The sequence below is a fragment of the Lytechinus pictus genome, chromosome 2 (assembly GCF_037042905.1).
Source record: "Lytechinus pictus isolate F3 Inbred chromosome 2, Lp3.0, whole genome shotgun sequence".
NCBI lineage: Eukaryota > Metazoa > Echinodermata > Echinoidea > Temnopleuroida > Toxopneustidae > Lytechinus > Lytechinus pictus.
This window is the reverse complement of record NC_087246.1, coordinates 27027997-27052415: the sequence shown is the minus strand read 5'-3', so window position 1 is coordinate 27052415 and position 24419 is coordinate 27027997. Positions and strand designations below refer to the sequence as shown.

Genomic DNA, 24419 nt, shown 5'->3' with positions numbered 1-24419 from the left:
ATAAAATCTCATTATTTTTGAAAATTTTATCATACAGCCTTGTAGATCACATCGCACACTACCAGCGTGCAAATTTTTGCGGCACTCGCGCCATCGGCGACCGAGGTCTGGGGGGGGGGGTGGAATCAACCCCCCCCCCCCCCCTGGCCACTGAACAGCCCTAAAAGCCCGGCCTAGTTAAGGTTAAGTTGTCGGGAGATAAAATTAGCCACACAAGCTGGAATAAGCCTCCTGCAACCATTTCAAGAAGGCAGAACATAATCTTGTATATAGTTGTTAAACAATCCATATTCACATTTTGTATGGTGAAGATTAGCTTTTTCTTGAAAGAGCTGAACTTTTAAGTAAAGGTTGCAAAACTATGCTTCTACCCCTTTTGTCATTGGTGTGATGTAGTTTAATGTTCAACTTGTAATGAACTTATTGAAACAAGGTATAACTACACAATCACAGAGTAGACCTAATACAAATCAAATATTTTTTTCACAAGAGATACTGTTATGGAGTAATTTAGTACTGTTTTACAACAATTACATTAAAGGACAAGTCCACCCCAACAAAAAGTTGATTTGAATAAAAAGAGAAAAAATCAACAAGCATAACACTGAAAATTTCATCAAAATCGGATGTAAAATAAGAAAGTTATGACATTTTAAAGTTTTGCTTAATTAAAAAAAACAGTTATATGCACATCCTGGGGGCCGTTTCATAAAGCTGTTCGTAAGTTAAGAGCGACTTTAAGAACGACTGGTGAACCCTTTTACGCGCTAAACAATCGTCTATTCAATACCATTTACCACAAGATGGGATCACCAGTCGTTCTTAAAGTCGCTCTTAACTTACGAACAGCTTTATGAAACACCCACCAGGTCTGTATGCACCTGAGGAGACTGATGACGTCATCCTCTCACTATTTCTTTTGTATTTTATTATAGGAAATATGAAATATTCTAATTTTCTCCTCAATGTCAAGTGATACAACGATTAATTCCTCCCTGAACATGTGGAATTAGCTTTGTTTAATACTATATGGTTCACCATAACTTGTAATACAGTTTATTCTTTTTAAAAACCTCCATTGAAACTTGCCTCACCTCCTTTTAAATTGGCTTCACCATAATTTGTAGTACAGTTTATTCTATTTATAAACCTCCATTGAAACTTGCCTCACCTCCTTTTAAATTTGCAGTACAGTTTATTTTTTTTTAAACCTCCATTGAAACTTGCCTCACCTCCTTTTAAATTGGCTTCACCATAATACAGTTTATTCTTTTCAAAAACCTCCATTGAGGCTTGCCTCACCTCCTTTTAAATTGGCTTCACCATAACTTGTAATACAGTTTATTCTTTTTAAAAACCTCCATTGAAACTTGCCTCACCTCCTTTCAAATTTGTAGTACAGTTTATTCTTTAAAAAAACCTCAATTGAAACTTCCCTCACCTCCTTTTAAATTGGCTTCACCATAATACAGTTTATTTTTTAAAACCTCCATTGAAACTTGCCTCACCTCCTTTTGAATTGGCTTCACCATAATTTGTAGTACAGTTTATTCTTTTTTAAAAACCTCCATTGAAACTTGCCTCATCTCCTTTTAAATCGGCTTCACCATAATTTGTAGTACAGTTTATTCTTTTTTAAAACCTCCATTGAAACTTAATTGCCTCACCTCCTTTTGAATTGGCTTCACCATAATTTATAGTACAGTTTATTCTTTTTTAAAAACCTCCATTGAAACTTGCCTCGCCTCCTTTTAAATTTGTAGTACAGTTTATTCTTTTTAAAAACCTCATTTGAAACTTGCCTCACCTCCTTTTAAATTGGCTTCACCATAATTTGTAGTACAGTTTATTCTTTTTAAAAACCTCCATTGAAACTTGCCTCACCTCCTTTTAAATTGGCTTCACCATAATACAGTTTATTCTTTTTAAAAACCTCCATTAAAACTTGCCTCACCTCCTTTTAAATTGGCTTCACCATAATACAGTTTATTCTTTTTTAAAACCTCCATTGAAACTTGTCTCACCTCCTTTTAAATTGGCTTCACCATAATACAGTTTATTCTTTTCAAAAACCTCCATTGAGGCTTGCCTCACCTCCTTTTAAATTGGCTTCACCATAACTTGTAATACAGTTTATTCTTTTTAAAAACCTCCATTGAAACTTGCCTCACCTCCTTTCAAATTTGTAGTACAGTTTATTCTTTTAAAAAACCTCAATTGAAACTTGCCTCACCTCCTTTTAAATTGGCTTCACCATAATTTGTAGTACAGTTTATTCTTTTTTTTAAACCTCCATTGAAACTTGCCTCACCTCCTTTTGAATTGGCTTCACCATAATTTGTAGTACAGTTTATTCTTTTTTAAAAACCTCAATTGATCAACTTGCCTCGCCTCCTTTTAAATTTGTAGTACAGTTTATTCTTTTTTAAAAACTTCCATTGAAACTTGCCTCACCTCCTTTTAAACTGGCTTCACCATAATACAGTTTATTCTTTTTAAAAACCTCCATTGAAACTTGCCTCACCTCCTTTTAAATTGGCTTCACCATATATACAGTTTATTCTTTTTAAAAACCTCCATTGAAACTTGCCTCACCTCCTTTTAAATTGGCTTCACCATAATACAGTTTATTCTTTTTAAAAACCTCCATTGAAACTTGCCTCACCTCCTTTTAAATTGGCTTCACCATAATACAGTTTATTCTTTTTAAAAACCTCCATTGAAACTTGCCTCACCTCCTTTTAAATTGGCTTCACCATATACAGTTTATTCTTTTTAAAAACCTCCATTGAAACTTGCCTCACATCCTTTTAAATTGGCTTCACCATAATACAGTTTATTCTTTTTTTAAACCTCCATTGAAACTTGTCTCACCTCCTTTTAAATTGGCTTCACCATAATATTCAGGTAAGGTATATTCATTCTTTTTTTTAAAAACATCATTGTTCACTTCCCTCACCTAGATCATTTGGCTATATATAATACCTTTAATTTATTCTATACTATTCTTCCCTTAAAAAAAACCTGATGTACTCCCAGCTGCCTCCCCTGATCTGACATTTGCCTCTCAACGTACTGGAAATAGATACCCTTTTTTCAATATTTTTGTGTTTTTGACACCCTTATCACGTTACGTACGTAACGTGCCCTCTCTTGAAAAAGACATCCTTTTTACGTGTTTGTTTGGTCGCGCATGGTATCCACTCGTCAATATAAGTGGCCCCCCGGGCGTACTGTACATAGTGTTATTTTATTATCTCTTTATATGGGAAACTTCGTTTTACCGAATTGCCATGCACTCTCTCTGACGCGTTTGAAGTCTTAGACAGCATGGCATACTACCAGCCGATGGTACACACACGCACACACACACACGTTATTTGACAACTTGTCTCTGGAGCCAAAGTTCCTCGCATATAACTATCTGCATGCCTGCACGCAGTGTGTATTGAACACGCACGGCCACGATCTAATGAATATTCATCGGCGAGACTGACGTCATTTTACGAGTCTCCTTTCAAACTTGGATCATAAGTGCCTTACCGTTGTAGTGACGGACTTGTAGTTGTACTAAGACTAGCCAGGCGGCTTCTAGAGAGTAAAAATCATTTACTAACGTAAGGTTACTCTCATACGAAGCCAGGCCTTCTATCTCATAGACCCACACAAAGGAAGCCAAAACCTGAAACTTTCACCCCCGAGATTTCTACTTTCCTTCTAAAACTAAGATCTAGCTCTAAATCATGTAGGCCTACATGGGATAAAACTTCATAATTCATTTCCGACATTTCTACGCTCTCGTTGTTATTTTTAAAACAAGAATTCATCAAAAAAATGAAAAGATATTGTGAAAAGACGGAAGAGACTTGCCCGATGTTTACGCCGCCATCTTGTTTCTTATTGTACTATCCCAACGTTCAATGACGTTACGGACGCGAGCGTCGGAAATGAAGTTTTATCCCATGTACATCAGTACATGATTTAGAGCTAGCCTACAGTAGATCTTTTAGAAGGAAAGTAGAAATCTCGGGGGTGAAAGTTTCAGGTTTTGGCTTCCTTTGTGTGGGTCTATGAGATAGAAGGCCTGGCTTCGTATGAGAGTAACCTTACGTTAGTAAATGATTTTTACTCTCTAGAAGCCGCCTGGCTAACTAAGAGTGAAAATAAAGACTAAGTTAGACAGCTGGGCTGGCAGCTGTCTTTTCGAGGAGTTTTTTAACATTTTAATTTTTTTATTTCTCCTCGTTCACAGACGGCTCGTGAACATGCAGCTCCTATTAGTATTAGGCCCAGGCCAGGGGTTAACAATGTTTTGTCATACAGTCATGGCATGCAAAATCCCCCCGACGCTGACGGCCGGGGGCGGGGCTCATCGATTTTGTCTTTATTTCCTAAATATATTTAATATATAGATTAGATCTAAACCATGTAATAGTTTAGGCTAAAGTAAAAACTGAACCAAAAATAAAATAAAGTTTATCATGTTTATTATTCCGTTTGGCTTGAAATGCACCAAAACAGGAAAAAATTAACTTAAAAGGAAAAAAAAGTGACTTCAGCTGTCGCACAACTCCCACTTCCCTGGTTTATCCGAGGCAAACTTGATACATAATTTCATAAACATATAATATGGCCATTGAGTTGCAGATCGAGTTAGATTAGAACTTCAGAGTTCGGTCTCTGTAATTGGTGAGTGGAGCCAACGGAGTTCAGCGGAACAACCAATATAACACAATTAACAGAGACCGAAGCTTTTGGTCTACGCCTGCGCTTGTATGGTAGTGGATCGTATTACCGAACACTTTTCATTAATTCAATCATATCAAACACATTATTCTCATAAAATTCACCAAACTTTGAACATAAATACACAATTACCTACAAAATATAAATACGGTATGTGAAAATTTTGCCGAAATCGTTTTTCCTTTTTACGATATTGGCTTCTAATCGGACCGCTCTTCGCACGTGAAATATTTTGGTCACTTGAAAAAGGTATTGTATTACTGAACGTGTGTTTTCTATGGGAAAAGTTGAGAAAACAACAAAAACACTTATGAGCTATTTTGACCATATTTTATTATTGTTAGAATATTAAGACTTTGAAAATGTGTTTTTGACCATTTTTCATCAATTTCTATTCAAGTTCTCTTTGGAAGGATGTTGCAAAATTTTGAGCGTATGAATTTATTTTCTGATGCGTATGATGCGTGTGTCTGTAATACAAGGCCGGTCGGTAATACAATCACTCACTATACAAATTGTAACTTAGAAGTACGTACTGGCACTACTGCCTCTTGTTCACTGCATTTCCACCTGTGGGGAATCTACATGTAGGCCTACATTTAGATCTATGCAGTATTACAACACATCACCATCATCATCTTTTTAAAAAAAAATCATCAAAATACCACATTTGTAACCAAAAATACTTATTTCCATTCAGTTGCAATTCATTTTAAATTCAGTACCGTAGTAGGTCTAAGTTAGGCCTATTAACTTGGGGATCGTGTTTGTATTCACCAGAGGAGAGGCAGCTCTAATTTTAATTTAGAAAAAAAAATAAAAGAATTCAGTTTACTTAAGAGCCAATTTATATGATGAACAGTGTCCAAAAATCTAGCATTTGTCTTTAGGCCAGGCCCCAGGAACAAGAGAAAATAAGCCAAACATTGCCAAACTTATTTTCCCACACAGGGAGTGGTAACAGAGAACAAGGTTATATCATAACCTGGGGTGTTCATTGAATGAGTGTACATGTACTGGTGGTGATTATACGGTGTTCAGTGTTGGTGTTGAGAGCAAGAACGTGCTACTGAACTTACAGAGCTCAGTTCAGAAGTATGTGATGCCAATGATGTTATCTATACTATAGCTCATTACGTCACACCTCTGCGCTGTGCTGCTGATTATCTCAATATTACGCAAGAAGTCTTGACGCAGAGAGTGAAATCAGAGAGAAATTGCAGTAAAATTGAATGCAAAGCCAAAGGCAAAAATCACAGCAAGAATCCGAAAGAGTAAATATTATTTTGCATTAAAGTGTAAATATCTTTTTATGATTTGCACTCATCTTAACTGTAAGAGCAAATTTTAAGGGGATGTTTTATCCTGTTCGTGAGCTGCAGATCATCAACACCATGCACCAACAGTCAACACCGAACTTGTATCACAATTTTTTACAAATCCCTTGGCTGGGGGTTGGTGGTGGTGAATGGAGAAATTACACATAGAAAGTCAACACCAGCACTCAACACGAACTGCCGGAAATACATCATATTTTCCGAGGTCAATCCCAACACCAGCCTGATTTCAAGTATGGTGCTGTGGCTGGTGTTGGTGTTGTCACACCAACACCAGATTTCAACACTATACATGAAATCACCCATTGACTATCACTAACTGCAAGTTTCGTAGATCTACATGTTATACGTTAGATCTACAAAATGTAATTATAATAGTTTAATTCTGACTAGTAAATTATTGTTTTCAAAATAAAATTGAAGTCTCGTAAAGGGACTAATCATTGCACTGTGTGTGTATGGTAGATCAAATCTTAATAAAACTTCAAAAGCACTTAAATACGTTTTGTTTGCACTGGATAAATAGACAAATTTAAGTTTAAGAGTTGTATAGAATTAATGAAATGTAGAATAATATCAATTAAGACTACCAAAAATGAAAGGAAAAATGCATGTTCGATAGGGGATAATTCAATAAATTTCAAGATCGACATGTACATATATTACTTTGCTTGGGGGGGTCTAACGTATGAGGAAAATCAGCAGGCTGGGCCAGGTCAAAATTCTAGTTTAATTTGTCTTTCATTTGGGTGCAATTGAAGGGATCTTGAGAGAGATTATGCCCTAAAATTTTTAGTATCTAAACTGAGTTCCAAAAGAAAATTATCAAACTTCACAAGTGCACTTCACAAATTCCATTCAGTCAAAATGAACAAAATTTTGATGCAGGCTAGCTTCACTAGTCTGTACGAAGTACATGTCAATAATTTAAGAGATTGGTTTATATAACAAAGAGTCTGTAGCCCCTTAAATCAATTGGTTCAAGAAACCAAAGTCACAAAAGTCTCAGTTTCAGTAAAAAACAAATGGTCATTCTTTGCTTGAGTGCTATTGAGTCCATTCATGCATTATGCTTCTTTGAACTCAATAGGCAGATAGGTGTGTTCAAAATGCTAACTTTAACTTCCTGTAACTTCTTGGTTATTGAGGCAATCAATTAAACATGCCGATGGTGATACTGTGAACTTTAATACATGTATGTAAAGTTGTAAGTTTGTTTAATCCCATCTCATTTTCATTGGTCTTTATTTTGCCATTTTGTGACTTTGGATTCTGGAACAAATAGATTTAAGGGGCTACAGCCTCTTTGTGATTAAACCAATCTCTTAATTATTTACATGTGCTTAGTAAAGATTATTGAAGCTAGCCTGTGTCAAAATTTGGTTCATTTTGACTGCGTGGAATTTGTGTAGTGCACTTGTGAAGTTTGATAAGTCTCTTTTGGAATCCAGTTTAGTTCTAGTAGTAGTATCGAAATCTAAATCTTGTCTGTCATGATCTTGTAAAAAAACAGTGGACTGAATAATCAAGTAAGTTTTGTTTACATTTGACAAAATTGTATTTTAAGGTTTTGAATATTGCATTTAGACATGAATGGTCACTAATTTTGTGAATTGTTAATGGCGAGGAGATTTTTAATTTTTTTTAATTATTTTGACAGGGTAGACACGGACCGCAGTGGCCATATATCAGCACAAGAACTACAGAAAGCATTATCAAATGGTATGTTTAAGTTGACATAAATATACTGTATCTGATGATAAAGCAAAGATCCTTATTCAGTGTTTAAAAATATTAGTTCTCTTTTCTACATGTATAATCTTTAAATGGTGGCATCGTTGGTCTAGTTGTTTAATGTGGTTAAGATTCTTGTCTTTCAACCAGAGGGACATGGGTTCTATTCCCAGCCATGGAGTGCTTTCCTTCAGCAAGAAATTTTCCCACAATGTGCTGCGCTCTACCCAGGTGAGGTAAATAGGTACCTGGCAGGATTAATTCCTTGAATGCACTGAGCGCTGGAAGGCAGCTCGATCTTAAAGGTCAAGTCCACCCCAGAAAAAAGTTGATCTGAATAAATAGAGAAAAATCAAACTAGCATAACACTGAAAATTTCATCAAAATGGGATGTAAAATAAGAAAGTTATGACATTTTAAAGTTTCACTATTTTTCACAAAACAGTGATATGCACAACTCAGTGACATGCAAATGAAACAGATGATGATGTCCCTCACTCACTATTTCTTTTGTTTTTTATTGTTTGAATTATACAATATTTCATTTTTTACAGATTTGAAAATAAGGACCAACTTGACTGAATCATATACATGTAGTATTAAACAATGCTAATTCCACATGTACATGTACTGGGAGGAATTAATCGTTGTTTCACTTGACAATGAGGAGAAAATTTCATTTTTTCATATAATAAAGTACAATCATCAGTCTCCTCATTTGCATACCGACCAGGATGTGCATATAACTGTTTTTTTTAATTAAGCAAAACTTTAAAATGTCATAACTTTCTTATTTTACATCCGATTTTGATGAAATGTTCAGTGTTGTGCTTGTTGAACTTTTCTCTTTTTCTTCAAATCAACTTTTTGTTGGGGTGGACTTGTCCTTTAAGTTGAGGTAATAATAATACATGTACATGTAGCTTACCTTGGAATACATGGTGCTGTATGTAAATGCCTATTATTACATGATGGCATTTGTTAAGAAAATCAAAGAGCTGTCTCACATTTACCTGCAGTTTTTTGTTGGGACCTTTTCCTTCCTCACTGATAAAGAGGATAATTTTAATTATCAAATTTGTGAATTGGAATGTCTTCATTTGACGACATGAAATCATGAGTTGTTCAACATATTTATGCAGCATAGTACAGCATTTCCCACAAAAAATGTTAATAACACTCTAGATGGGTATGATATTAAAATTACAATATCATATATATATTTTACACCCGTAAAATACTATTTATTTTCTACTACTGGATTCAATTTTATGTGATAAATTCCAATGATCACAAAGATATGAGCAAGTTTTGTATTTTAAGTAGTATGTGTAGTCCGGTTTAGCTAACAAGGTTTGTAAATCTGCTAGGATTTTCTTTTGTTCACGGCTTCAGGATGGCCTATTCACTCGTCCCTCTCTGATGAATAAATGGGATCAAGATGAGATCATGGATTAAAAGAAATGTTTTAATTTATTTCCTTTTGTAGTTATCCTTTATTAGGCCTATAATCAATCAATTTTCAAGTTTGATTAAGGATATCATGTTTGATTAAAGATGAGCCAATTTTCTTTGAACCTTTCATTTTCTTTTGAATTTAAGTATCGGCACACAATAAGCGTGGGGAAATAAAAAACAGTGAATGAAGACGTGATTGGGCTACATACTTCATTCAACGTAATAACAAAACTTGGATTGAGAGGTTTTCTGATGAGTTCTGAAAGAAGGCTCATATCTCTGTGTTTGATGGACCCATATCACATGAAGTTTAAACCAGTTGTATAAAACAAATGCTAGTTTACGATTATAAAATTACTAATTTTCACACTCTATCCCTCTAGAGTGCCATTAACATTTTTATGAGATACGCTGTATTATTCAACTTTCCAAAAGGTTTTTCTTGATTGTTGGCATCACCGGTAAGACAACACAAGATATGTGCAAGTGCCACCAACAATTAAAAGAAATCTCAAATAATGATACATTGTAGTAATAGAACTTAAATACTCAGTATGAAATACTTAATGAACATGCTTCTTGTTATTTTGGTGCTATTATCCAGCGTTCATTATAAATTATGTACATGGAAATTAGAACTGTCCTCATACAACAAAATCTCACTTAACTATAACCCATCAATCTTTTCTTTTTCTTTTCTTTTTTTGACAGGAACATGGACTGCTTTTAACCCTGAGACAATTCGTCTGATGATAACCATGTTTGATAAAGACCACTCGGGTACCATAACCTTCCAGGAGTTTGGTGCATTGTGGAAGTACGTCACTGACTGGCAGAACACGTTCAAAGGCTATGACAGGGATGGCTCGGGAAACATAGACATGAATGAACTTAAGCATGCCCTCACATCATTCGGTATGAAATTTCATTCATCCATTTCATGAGAATTTAAGAAATTCTATGAAAATTTAAACTCAGTGTTGGTGTTTTGCTTGATCAAGAATTATACCAATTCATGAACCATACGAACTTGTCTATTGCCCACATTGCAATAGGAATGGGACAATAAGAAATGCTAGGAGTGGAAATCTCCACTCCTACTTTTTCAGAGCCTAGTATATTTGTATACATTCTTTATAGAAAGTACTTTCTTGACAATCAAGAAAAATTGGGCACAATGAACAATAAAAATTGAAAAGAATACGAACACATGTGTTGAAAATCTTACCACTTCTTTATACTGTATGCCATAACATGTTGTTTGTTTGTTTTTCAATGTACATAGAAGAACAATCAAAGTCAAACACATCGAGTAAATTCAGTTCAAAGTTTCAAATGCATAAAAACAACTCTTTAGGGAGTGATATTGACAGATCAAATGCATTGAGGCCGCCATCAATTACAAGCTTAACCGCTCACAATGGCGGTCTCCTGCGTTCATTAAATTTTGTTTATGTTCCTTTTTTATTATCAAAATGTGGAGTATATGCCCACACCATTTTTTTCCTTCAAATTATGTATTATGTTTATATTGTATGCATTATGAATTATTTTGTATATTACAAACAATGTAAATATTTGTGATAATGTATTGTGAACGCAGAAATAAAAATAAAACAAACAAACAAATAATCCCATACTTCAAAGACACATGTTAACGATTTTCCTATATACATGTACAGTAGAAGTTAACGATGCATTGTTATACCTAATTTTTCAAGAACAGTGTTGTTCAGTGATGCTACATGTACATTGTAGGTCATAGAACTTTGGAATGCTAATAAGCCATACCTTTAGGCAATATTATTTTCATGATTAGTAATTGAATGATATTCTCATAAAATATCAAAGTTGGGTTTCCTTTTTATTGATATTCTCCATATCATTTTAATCATAAAAAAGAACATATGCTTATTAAATTACCAACCAGATAAATCTTATTCATGATATACTCTTTATTGTTGGTACCATTATTATTATCTAAACCTATTTAATTTGTGTTTTTTTTCTAGGATATCGGTTATCAGACAGGATTTATCACTTACTGATTCGCAAGTTTGATCGGAGTGGGAAAGGCTCAATAGCTTTTGATGATTTCATTCAATGTTGCTGTGTTATTCAGGTTTGTTTACACTTATACATTTTATTAACTCTTTAAGAGCCATTGGCAGCTATAGTTGCCCATAGCCCTCTAGTGCCACTGGCAGCTATAGTTGCCCAGGTAACTTTTTTTTGTTTAACCAATTTTACAACCAGAAAATCAACACCATATTCTGTGTTTTTTATGTTGTTATATTGGCAAGGAATTCACAATTGATTTTGCTATATAAAAAATAGTGGTTTACATAGACATTTTTTGAGTAAAATGGCATTTTTGCATCATTATTTTGAAGAGTTGATTTCGGATATTGCCGCGATCTGAATCTAGATTTCTCCTATAGAAACGTGTGATATAAAGGTTGTGTGTAGCAATACATGTACTTCTATGGGCAGAGCAAAGGCGAGTGTGCGAAGGCATTCAGCTCAGAATTGACCAATGACAGAGCAGTACGATGTCTCTCACCCAACGCTACTCACCCATTCGCTATTGTTTTATGAATATTCATGAGCTATCGATCGGTTCTTTTGCAGGCCGGTATGGTAGTATTCATGTGTCAAGGCTTTTTTCTGCCTGCAAATGTGCACGGTTTGGGGGAGATTTTTTTGGGGGTGGGGGGGAAAGGTCTTATACTTTGTTTTTTTAGCATTCTCACAAAATTGTTCTCGTAATAAATACATGAGTAAAGAAGGCTGTCATTTCCAACTCTCATCGCACTGCAATCATCACACTCATTATTTATTTATTCATTTATTATTGTTATTATTATTATCATTATTAGTATTACTATTATCATAATCATTATTATTGTTGTTATTATTATCATCATTATTCTTCTCCTTCACTTTTTTATTATTAATGTTATTGCCATCAGAATCATCATCATCATCATTATGATTATTATTCAAAAATAATTGTTGTAATCATATCAATTGCATTCCTTCTGCAGCCAAACTCTCTCTTCATAAACTTAAGATCAGGTAAATAACGGTTCATATTCGTTTGTGTTTTTATAGCCCAAACCATAAAAAAAAAGAATGATTGACATTGTTATGCTTATCAATATCATACTCAAATTCTCACAAAAATATGAATCGTTCAATATTCTCCTTGAATAAAATAGGAAGAAGCAAAACAAATAAATGTGATAATTAAAACGGCCGATAATACCGCTTTATTCGTCTCAAGATTGATTTGTTTTTCAAGGTGGATGTTTTTCCTTTGCTAAATCAAACCATTGGTCAGAGAAAAAGTAAACGGAGTATATACAGTAATATCAGATGTTTTGAGGAAAAGAAAGAAAGGGATACATTAACAAAACCGATCAGACCGACCTGTTACTTGCTGCATCATTGACGTCACTATCAAGGGGATTTTAAAACGACTTTAGAGAGTAGAAATGAAAATGATAACGATGATAACGGGTTGAATATTACATTTCTTTATACCACGCATATTATTGTACACTATGTTATCTGAACAAATTATTTCTTTTACCATGGAAAGTGCTACGAGCTGGGGAGGCCCTGGGCGGATGCAGGATTTTTCTGTAGGGGGGCAAATTGTTTTCTCTTTACCTGGGTCACCCATAAGAAATCAATACCGGAACCTTTGAAAGTATTCAAAAGTCAAATCAAAAGATGCGCTTGAGCCCCGATTTCTATGAACATCCTGTGCTAAATTACTCTCCTAGATAATAGGTCAGGAGGGAGCGCGGATTAGAGATTCCTCATGAAAGAGAGTCTGGTCATCTATTGTTCATGACTTGGTGGCATGAACAAAAGAATGTAGTCACGTAGAATGTTAACAGGGGGCTACTTTGGTCAGACCAGTAATACAGAACAATTAGGCCTATTTTCTTTTTGAAAATTTGTATTGATTTTTGTTTGTAACTGATTTGCATTCCCTCTTCTTTGATTCACGAAAAATAAACTTTTTTTTTCTTACTTCTGTGCACTTTGCCAAGAACGCCCATATTATTTTGTGGGATTTTATACCCCAAACTTGTAAATATTGAATCTGTCCGACCCCTCTTTATCTATATTTCAATATATCATCTTTAGTTCTTTTATATTTTGTCTCCTGACTGGCATTAACTTTGTTTGTTACACTACGAATAAAAAAAATTACAGAGTCTTATTTTGAAGACTACACGAATGAAAGGGTACGGTTGGCCACACTTTGAAGATACATGGCTCTAATATATTATTGTGTGTGTTTGCTTGGGGATCGCAGCTGTGCTGTGATTGGTCACTTGATCGAAGACAATGCCCTTATTTGGAACAGGTTGCTTTCTCGTACTTCAGCAGAGGAAATAACTTGAATAGCAAAATAGTATTTCATTCAAAAGAGCATTATTTTTCGTTATTTCTGTTTGTTCAATTTCATCAATAGATACGTCATTTGAAAGGGTAAACATTGAACTTTCATTTTATCTTCTTAATTTCTTGGTATCTCTACAATTCCTCAGGTTATTTACTCTTTGAAATGTTCATGAAATCATTATTTTCTAGGTTTTACTTATTGAAAAAAAAATGATGTAAAATATTACATCTTTTCTCCATTTTTCCAAACGCGAATATGAAAGATAATAACACGACCATAAAGCCCATGAACCATGCATCATTTCATGTGTAGAAGGTTTTATTATACAACGTACGGGTAAAGAATTATGACCGTTTTAAAATACGTCGCTGCTCACATTTCGGTCAATTTAGGATTCCCTCGAATATCCCTGGCAGTAGAGGGGTATTGGGCCTGGCAGAGTAAGAGTTAATGATATCACATGCATGTATTGTGTGCGGGCAAGCCAGAATTTACTGACCGGGGTAATGAAATATCTGTATTAAAAGCGCTTAGTGACGTTCTCGTGTATTAAGTGCTATATAAAAGCAGAATAGAATAATTCCAAATACTGACTTTTGTAGACATTGTACCGTTGTTAGAGAGTTTTAGAATGAGTGAACGGTGTATCAGTTCACTGATCTGGTGTGTCAACATAATCACCTGTCTATGTTCACTACAGATATGTATTTTAGATTTTACTCAACGTGTACATGTAGTCGTGTACACTGTACTTGCGTCCACGTGAAAGAGCATGATAGTGAGCGAGTCATGACACGCTGCCCATCCCGGAAGATCTGGCATACCATTGCGTCACGCCCCGTCGGGTGATGCGGAGGTGCAACTTGTGCACACTTGCTTTAATTCCTTTTTACGCGAGTTAGGAGATCAAGCGATTAATATTTTGGAGTTCAGAAAACAATTTCATGTATGATAAAGATAGTGCATCGTACACATTAATTTTGTGTAAATTCACTGAAAACTGTTTTATAAGGGAAAAGATCCATTGCAATTGATCTTCATGCTGAGCTTAAGCAGTTGAAATGACATCACTTACGTGCACGTCGACAATGATTTAGCAGAACGGCAGAATGGAGGTGGAGAGTTCTCAATTCTGCTAGTCAGCGAGGGTGAGGATGTTACGCATGCGCAGTGCCTTGAAATGAAGTCATCTTGTAGCAGCACGTCGTCATAAGTCTCTAATCTTTCAAAGAAAATCCTGACTTTGATTAGTCATTTTAAGTAGTAGTATCTTGGTAATTCCATATCGATGACAGAGTTACTGCACAATGGTTCATTATATAACCCTATGGTCATACTTTTTTTTGTGTGTAGCATTGAATTATAGAAAATAATACTACCAGTGTAGTCAGTATTTGAATTCATAACTGATAGTAAAATTGTCACTAATGCACACTGAAATATGAAAAAGTTGTATTTATAAGCATTATATTGAAATATACCTATACATATATATAAGCATCAGAATTCTGTATGCAAAACTGTTAAATTCTGCTGTACTGCATGATAAAGTACAGGAGATTGCATTTCCACAAATTTACCAGAGAAATTCTATAAAGATGGTCTGTAAAGTAACATGTATTGATTTTTATACAAGAATTTACCAATGCTTATTTTCTATCTCTTTCTCTTGTAGAGTTTGACCAATTCATTCCAGGCGTTTGACACGAACAGGAACGGATGGATCATGATCAATTATGAACAGTTCTTATCATTAGTGTTCAGCATTGGGAAGTAGATGGTAGTAGCAGTACTTAGTGATAGATCATGTTGAAGCTGTTCATTCTCTGCAGAGTACAGCTATAGGCAAATGATAGATTCTTGATGCCCTGTTAGTGAAGTAAATAGCAGTGACATACATTTATGATTTTGACAATATTTTGGGGGGACTGGGTCACTGGGGCAGACTCCTACTCATACTCACCCCCCCCCCCCCACTCGAAAAAAAACACAACAATATAGAATAAATGATTAACCAAATGAGTGGAAGTAATTTGAGAATTTAGAAATAACCCAATCCACAATGGGCAAATACAAGATTGGGGCAGTTGCCTTTTCCCCAAGTGATAAAAAAATTGAAAGGAACAAAATGTTTTGTAATGTAACTATAGCCCCTGATACACGTTGTCGGGTTTGAGGATGCCCCCGACACCGGCTTTGATGACGCCTTCACACTTTAAATTTGGGTGGTGATACATTTACGCCAAAAGTGGCCTGAAGGCACCTTGAGATTATTAACCCCTTGATACACATGAGCCGGTCTCAGGTTGTCTATTAACGTGACACATGTTGGTTGACTTTTATGTCGACTTTTTCTATTGTTCGTTAGCAATAACTATTGTTCACTATATATAGTTCAGTGGTCAAGCCGTCTTGGAGGTGATACACATACCGATTGCAGGATTGAAGGCGCCTTTAAACCACTTCCAAAGGTGAACTCAGTCCGAGGCGGTGTCCGCGTCCGTACGGCAATCAAAAAGAGAGAGAGGTGATACACATAAGTCGAGCAGCCTTCTTCGACGCTGGCATTCAGTCCACTTTCGGCATATATGTAACACTGCCCTATGACGTACCCCTTTACTTTATCTAAAAATATCAATTTAACATACTTTTGGTTCATCTCCCATCCCTCAACAAAATATCAGGATACCAAGTGGTCTCAGGAGTATATTGTACTGTTCATGAATAAGTTATTTAATACATATATATACAGCATATTGCTTTAGAAGGAATGTCCTAGATAACTTCTTGGGGTAGCCTACCTTACAACTCAGTATAGTCCAGTTCGAAATTTAACTGAAGATAATATATTTGAGAGTTTCAAAGGTAATTGTGACTGATTCTGCTATCATTATCCCATTCATTTTTTAAACAGTCCCAGTTTATAATTGTTGGGCAAAATAATGTAATTGTGTAATAAATATAATCTTGTCTTTGGACTCTCATGCTATTTAGCAGCATATTACAAAAATTATTGGTGCATATTAGGTAATTAACAGGGATTCATGTTACCCAGTGAAATAAAAAAACACAATGATACAAAGAACTCATATTTTTTATTATTTTCTGTGTAATCTGTAAGCATGTACGTCACTTAGCATACTGTTCGTGAGATGCATATTTTGGTTATTGCCTCTCCTGTTTTTTTTTCAATTTGTACTTGGTCATTCAATTCACATGTATGTATATATTTTTGTATATCTGTTTGTAGATTTGTTTTTTATTTTATTGTTTATTTTGTTGAAGTGACAAATGGTCATTTATATATAAAAGAGACAGGAAAGTCAATTTTTAAAAGATACCATCATCCAGCTTTGATTCTCAATTATTTTTTTTTTCAAACTGACATGAGGATGATGCTAGTGTGATCTGCTTTTATTTATTTTCATTGGCCCATAGAGGTAAGGTAGATATCAATCTGGCCTTGCTTTTCAAATTGGCAACAATCATTAATTTTCAATACATTTTTATACTTAAAAAAACGAAATATGGATATGAGTCAAATTGACAACAATCATTAAATTTTCAGTACATTTTCATACTTTTGAAAAAAAAATCAAATATGGATGAGTCAAATTGATTTACAATGGCAAAATTATAATGAAACTTTGCTAAATTTGCATTTTCAAACAGTGATTTTGATAATTGCCAATGTAGAGTCAGGAAGAGCACTACATACTGTACTGTAAATTAGTCTTTATCTTTAATCAGAAATTGTTTCTGTTAATTGGACCCGATGTGTGGTTTTTAGCATTGCTAAATAAAGAGAATCTAAAACAAACAACAACAAAAAAATAGATTTTTTTTTCACTTGCATGTATGAGAGTATGCTGCATTGAATTCATCAGTACAATGACAAACCATGCATGATTGTAGTATATATAGTACATTGTGGCATAATCGTTATTGCTGGAGAATGTCATTTTACTGCATAGTTTATTAAAATGTGACATACAGATAGTGTTAATTACTGATGTTCTGTATACAACATGCTTTTTTTAGAAGACATTGCCTTAATCCATTTCTCAAATTCAATTTTAACCCTATTGTAACATGTTACTAAGTATTGCTTCTAAATTTAATTAAGTGAAGAGAAAATATCTTGTAATTTACATGTATGTTGTCTTTGGACTGCACCTATATGTTCATTCAAACCAGATTACTTTAATATTGTATAAGATTTAAGTTGCATAAATCATGTAAATTTAATTTTTATTCTGTGATTGTGTTGCCACACATGTTCTGTTAAACTAGAAAAGTGTGCATGTTTCCAGTTGTAACTGGTTTAAGTACTTTGAAATAGTGTCTAGTTTTTAGCTCATCCGGCCCGAAGGGCCAGATGAGCTTATGCCGTGGCGTGGCGTCTGTCGTCCGTCCACAATTTCAAAATGCTTCTTAGCCGTTTCAAGTCCGATTTCAATTCTGTTTGCTTTATATGATAGCACTAGGTGGGGGATTCAAAACTTCTACACAGAATTTTGAAACTCAATAAATATGCTAATTCATGCGCATTTTTCAAAATTCACAAAAAATGCTTCTTCTTTATTTGTTGACCGATTTTGAATTTTTTGCTTCCATCTGGTAGAGCTTCATGAGGTTCACCAAACTTCTACACAGAATTTTGAAATTTTGTCTAGAACAATTTTTATGCCAATTTATGCATATTTTTAAAAATTCACATAAAATGCTTCTTCTCCTTTATTTGTTGACCGATTTTGATTTTTTTTTTCTTCCATCTGGTAGAGCTTCATGAGGTTCACCAAACTTCGTTGCGAGATGCTGGATGAGCTCCACATCATTGATGTGCTAGTTTATTGTAATATTAATTTTGTGTCATTTTAGTTTGCCTGAAAATTTATCGGTATTCATACTTGTGTACCTAGCCCTATCATGATTGAGTATATGCTGATACTATGCATCTGTCTTTATATGTCAATTTTTACATTATTTGCATGATGTGCATGGTGTGAATAAACTGCATGATGGCTACAATGGTATGTACAATATTACTCAAAATAATCTTGACATGTTCAGGAAATATATTGTCTATTTTGGCTACTGATTAGATATTGGGATAATATGACTAATATGAGGGTAATGTCATAAATAATATTGGGTATGATATGGGCCCATCTCAAGAACAAGGAATTCCATTTATAGATATTGGGTATTTTTCCAAGCAATGTTAATCCCACATATGGGATTTTCTGTGTTGGTGATCATGAGTGTTGTTAGTTTTCAGCTAATATTTCATGATTTCACAAAGATAAGTTATGTTAATGTACCAGATTTAGATCTATGATAAATGGGTGACAATTAACCTTGATTTCAAAGACTTTCTCATGAAATAATTGTTTGCCGCAACTACATTCTTTTACCTTTAATGTATTTCTGCCTCTAAGCAGATGATATATATCATGGGTTTACTTCCACTTCGTCTAATGCCAATTTGTCCAATTGCAAACTCGTCTACTATCATTTGGTCTACCATCAGTTTGTCCACTCCCCACATGGTCTACTTTCATTCCGTCTAATAACCAGTTGGTCCAATAGCTATTTAGTCCACATACCATTTGTTCTAATTGGAATTGTTGAATTGTGCAAAATGAATGAAAATGAAATGGATGTTAGACCAACTGGTTATGAGACGCAATGGTGAATAGACAAAGTGATGATTGGACCAAATGGTTGTTAGACGAAATGTTGATGCACGGAATGGCATTAGACTGAATGAAAGTAGACCATGTGGTGAGTGGATGAGTTGGCAGAAGGCAAATTGGCAATTTACCTACTTTATGTAGTTACATATCCTTGAAAGACAACTGATAAAGCTACAGCTTATTTGTGTTTTTATCATATTGGACAGTCTTCATTTTCAGCATTAATATAAATATATCAAAGCGGTACTTGTCCAAATCGAAATGATGTTAATAGATCCTTAAGACTTGGATTTCAAAAGCAAAACATGAAATTATCAAATCCTGATAAGCAATCATGAGAAAGTTACATCATTTTGAAATTTGCATTGTGTCGTGGAAGGGTGAAATTAAGTTGTACCCAAATCAGTGTTGATGATCTCATTGTTTCTGAAGAACAGTTCACATATTTCTGATTTTCACTGAATTACACTATTTATTCAAAAATCAATATACAATCCATAATTTTTCTTTAGGAAATTTGCTCATTGTCCTTTGAAAACAAAGAGAAGCATACTGAATTGTCAAGTAAAACAGGAATGTATGAATATACATAATTTCTACAAAATATTTTGACAAAAGCATGTAATTTTAGATGTTGATGTTGCTGGCTTTCCATAGTTGCGATTGATCAGATCAATCACAACTCTTTGTAAGACGGGCCCCTTGTGTATGGATTAGTTGGTAAGCACGTGTTACGGGAGCTCCGAGCCATAAAACATTTCAGACTTTGTAACCGGATATTATGTCTCTACAAGTATTCAAAGGCAGTTAATTCATTCTGTCTGTTTTAATTCTTACACTGCAGTTACATTTCCCTTCCGGTGTACACACAGTGAGTTGAAAACGGCCGTTTTTGACTTGCCGTATGGCCATCGTAGGCGAAATGTGACTGCGCATTACTCGATCTTTATTCTTGTGATTTTATGTTGGCTATTTATGAAAAGACATTATCCTCATATATATATTGCAGTTGAAGACATGGATTTATTCTTTCTAGGTCTTTCAAATTTCAAAACACATGATTTCATATTGAAGCCTTGTATGATATTGTTTGTATAGGGAATGGTGAATCTTATACTTGTATCTCATGCATGAATTGTGTGATTTGAATATAATAAATACAAAGAATACTTTATTAAATATATCAGAATAGCAAAGGTCACTTTTTGTCTGTTACATGTATCAGAAGGTTGATCAGGATTATAAGACACAATTGCCCCAAGGTAGGAATAAAGAAATATTGTACAAAGTCTGCAAAATTCACTTAAAATCTTCACATGTCCAAAATGATAAAATCCACTTTTCTACAGAACTGTTGATGTTGTTGGAGTAAATGTCATGCTAACGAGGGTGCCGTTTACTTGGTTATAGAAGCTATCTTTGTTGGTCCAAACTGTAATATTTGTAAAACCAATTTTATCACTTGGTAATCCCCCTGGGGGTAGTTTCACAAAGAGTTAAAGGACAAATCCACCCCAACAAAAAGTTGATATGTACATCCTGGTTTGTATGCAAATGAGGAAACTGATGTCATCCACTCACTGTTTCTTTTGTATTTTATTATATGAAATATTCTAATTTTCTCTTCATTGCCAAGTGAAAAAAACAATTAATTTCTCCCAGAACATGTGGAATTAGCATTGTTTAATACTATGTGGTTTAGTCAAGTTGGTCCTTGTTATCAAATCTGTTGAAAATGAAATATTTTATAATTCAAACAATAAAAAACAAAAGAAATAGTGAGGGACATCATCGACTGTCTCATTTGCATGTCACTCAGTTGTGCATATCACTGTTTTGTGAAAAATAAGCGAAATTATTTTACATCCGATTGTGATGAAATTTTCAGTGTTATGCTAGTTTGATTTTCCTTTATTTATTCAAATCAACATTTTTCTGGGGTGGACTTGACCTTTAAATGTGACTTAGAATCGCACTTAAATTCCCAGTTGTGCACAGTATAGATGGCATCACCACATTGGTCAAATCATACTTAAAGGATGTGCACTACTCAAGAAATCGGGTGTTACATATCTCGTGCATGTCTGTATTTAAAGGACAAGTCCACCCCAACTTTAAGTTAATTTGAATAAAAAGAGAAAAATCCAACAAGCATGACATTGAAAATTTCATCAAAATCCGATATGAAATAAGAAAGTTAATGACATTTTAAAGTTTCGCTTAAATTCACAAAACAGTTATAACATATCCTGGTCAGTGTGCAAATGAGGAGACTGATGAAGTCATCCACTCACTATATCTTTTGTATTTTATTATATGAAATATGGAATATTCTCATTGTCAAGTAAAACAATGACTAATTCCTCCCTGAACATGTGGCATTAGCATATGATATGGTTCTGTCAAGTTGGTCCTTATTGCCAAATCTGTAGAAAACAAAATATTGTATAATTCAAACAATAAAAAACGAAAGAAATAGTGAGGGACATCATCGACTCTCTCATTTTCATGTCACCGAGTTGCGCATATAAGTTTTGTGAAAAAATAAACGAAACTTAAAATTTTCTTATTTTACATCCGATTTTGATGAAATTTTCACCGTTATGCTAGTTTAATTTTTCTCTATTTATTCAAATCAACATTTTTCTGGGATAAACTTGACCTTTAAGCATGACTCTGAGTCACACTAGGCTCTTTGTGAAACACCCCGAGGTGTATGTTAATGTTTTCCTCTAAAGTTCCAACTTTTTGGGGAGGGGGGGGTAGAGGATACCTCTTAAGTTCCAACTTTTTGGGGACAAGGGGGGTAGAGGATAACTCTGAAGTTCCAACTTTTTATGGAGGGGGGGGGGTAAAGGATACCTCTAAAGTTCCAACTTTTGGGGAGGAGGGGGGGGGGTAGAGGATACCTCTTAAGTTCGACCTTTTTGTGGAGGAGGGGGGGTCAAGGATACCTCTAAAAGTTCCAACTTTTGGGGAGGGGGGGGGGGTAAAGGATACCTCTAAAAGTTCCAACTTTTTGGGAGGAGGGGGGGGGGTAAAGGATACCTCTAAAGTTCCAACTTTTTGGGGACAAGGGGGGTAGAGGATAACTCTGAAGTTCCAACTTTTGGGGAGGGGGGGGGGGGGGGTAAAGGATACCTCTAAAGTTCCAACTTTTGGGGAGGGGGGGGTAAAGGATACCTCTTAAAGTTCCAACTTTTTGTGGAGGAGGGGGGTAAAGGATACCTCTAAAATTTCCAACTTTTTGGGAGGAGGGGGGGGGGGGTAAAGGATACCTCTAAGTTCGACCTTTTTGTGGAGGAGGGGGGATAAAGGATACCTCTAAAAGTTCCAACTTTTTGTGGAGGAGGGGGGTAAAGGATACCTCTAAAAGTTCCAACTTTTTGGGAGGAGGGGGGGTAAAGGATACCTCTAAAGTTCCAACTTTTTGGGGACAAGGGGGGTAGAGGATAACTCTGAAGTTCCAACTTTTGGGGAGGGGGGGGGTAAAGGATACCTCTAAAGTTCCAACTTTTGGGGAGGGGGGGTAAAGGATACCTCTAAAAGTTCCAACTTTTTGTGGAGGAGGGGGGTAAAGGATACCTCTAAAATTTCCAACTTTTTGGGAGGAGGGGGGGGGGTAAAGGATACCTCTAAAGTTCCAACTTTTTGGGGACAAGGGGGGTAGAGGATAACTCTGAAGTTCCAACTTTTGGGGAGGGGGGGTAAAGGATACCTCTAAAGTTCCAACTTTTGGGGAGGGGGGATAAAGGATACCTCTAAAAGTTCCAACTTTTGGGGAGGAGGGGGGGGTAAAGGATACCTCTAAAAGTTCCAACTTTTTGTGGAGGAGGGGGGTAAAGGATACCTCTAAAAGTTCCAACTTTTGGGGAGGAGGGGGGGGGGGTAAAGGATACCTCTAAAGTTCCAACTTTTGGGGGACAAGGGGGTAGAGGATACCTCTAAAGTTCCAACTTTTTGGGGACAAGGGGGGTAGAGGATACCTCTAAAGTTCCAACTTTTGTGGAGGGGGGGGGGGTAAGGATACCTCTAAAAGTTCCAACTTTTGGGGAGGAGGGGGGGTAGAGGATACCTCTAAAGTTCCAACTTTTGGGGAGGAGGGGGGTAAAGGATACCTCTAAAATTTCCAACTTTTTGGGAGGAGGGGGGGGGGTAAAGGATACCTCTAAATTCGACCTTTTTGTGGAGGAGGGGGGATAAAGGATACCTCTAAAAGTTCCAACTTTTTTGTGGAGGAGGGGGGTAAAGGATACCTCTAAAAGTTCCAACTTTTTGTGGAGGAGGGGGGTAAAGGATACCTCTAAAATTTCCAACTTTTTGGGAGGAGGGGGGGGGTAAAGGATACCTCTAAAGTTCCAACTTTTTGGGGACAAGGGGGGTAGAGGATAACTCTGAAGTTCCAACTTTTGGGGAGGGGGGGTAAAGGATACCTCTAAAGTTCCAACTTTTGGGGAGGGGGGATAAAGGATACCTCTAAAGTTCCAACTTTTTGGGGACAAGGGGGGTAGAGGATAACTCTGAAGTTCCAACTTTTGGGGAGGGGGGGTAAAGGATACCTCTAAAGTTCCAACTTTTGGGGAGGGGGGATAAAGGATACCTCTAAAAGTTCCAACTTTTGGGGAGGAGGGGGGGGTAAAGGATACCTCTAAAAGTTCCAACTTTTTGTGGAGGAGGGGGGTAAAGGATACCTCTAAAAGTTCCAACTTTTGGGGAGGAGGGGGGGGGGGTAAAGGATACCTCTAAAGTTCCAACTTTTTGGGGACAAGGGGGTAGAGGATACCTCTAAAGTTCCAACTTTTTGGGGACAAGGGGGGTAGAGGATACCTCTAAAGTTCCAACTTTTGTGGAGGGGGGGGGGTAAGGATACCTCTAAAAGTTCCAACTTTTGGGGAGGAGGGGGGGGGTAGAGGATACCTCTTAAGTTCCAACTTTTGGGGAGGAGGGGGGTAGAGGATACCTCTAAAGTTCCAACTTTTGGGGGAGGGGGGGTAGAGGAAAGCTCTAAAGTTCCAACTTTTG

The 24419-nt window shown here is 35.7% G+C and overlaps 1 protein-coding gene across 1 annotated transcript; it reads left to right on the top strand.

The window, feature by feature from the left end:
- The first annotated feature begins 7735 nt into the window (after positions 1–7735).
- LOC129273207 (programmed cell death protein 6-like) lies at positions 7736–20576 on the top strand. The gene is made up of 4 exons (XM_054910243.2): positions 7736–7805; positions 9987–10190; positions 11288–11397; positions 15374–20576. The coding sequence occupies exons 2-4, from the start codon at positions 10025–10027 to the stop codon at positions 15473–15475; spliced, it is 378 nt and encodes a 125-aa protein (XP_054766218.2). The 5' UTR covers positions 7736–7805; positions 9987–10024; the 3' UTR covers positions 15476–20576.
- Positions 20577–24419: the final 3843 nt, after the last annotated feature.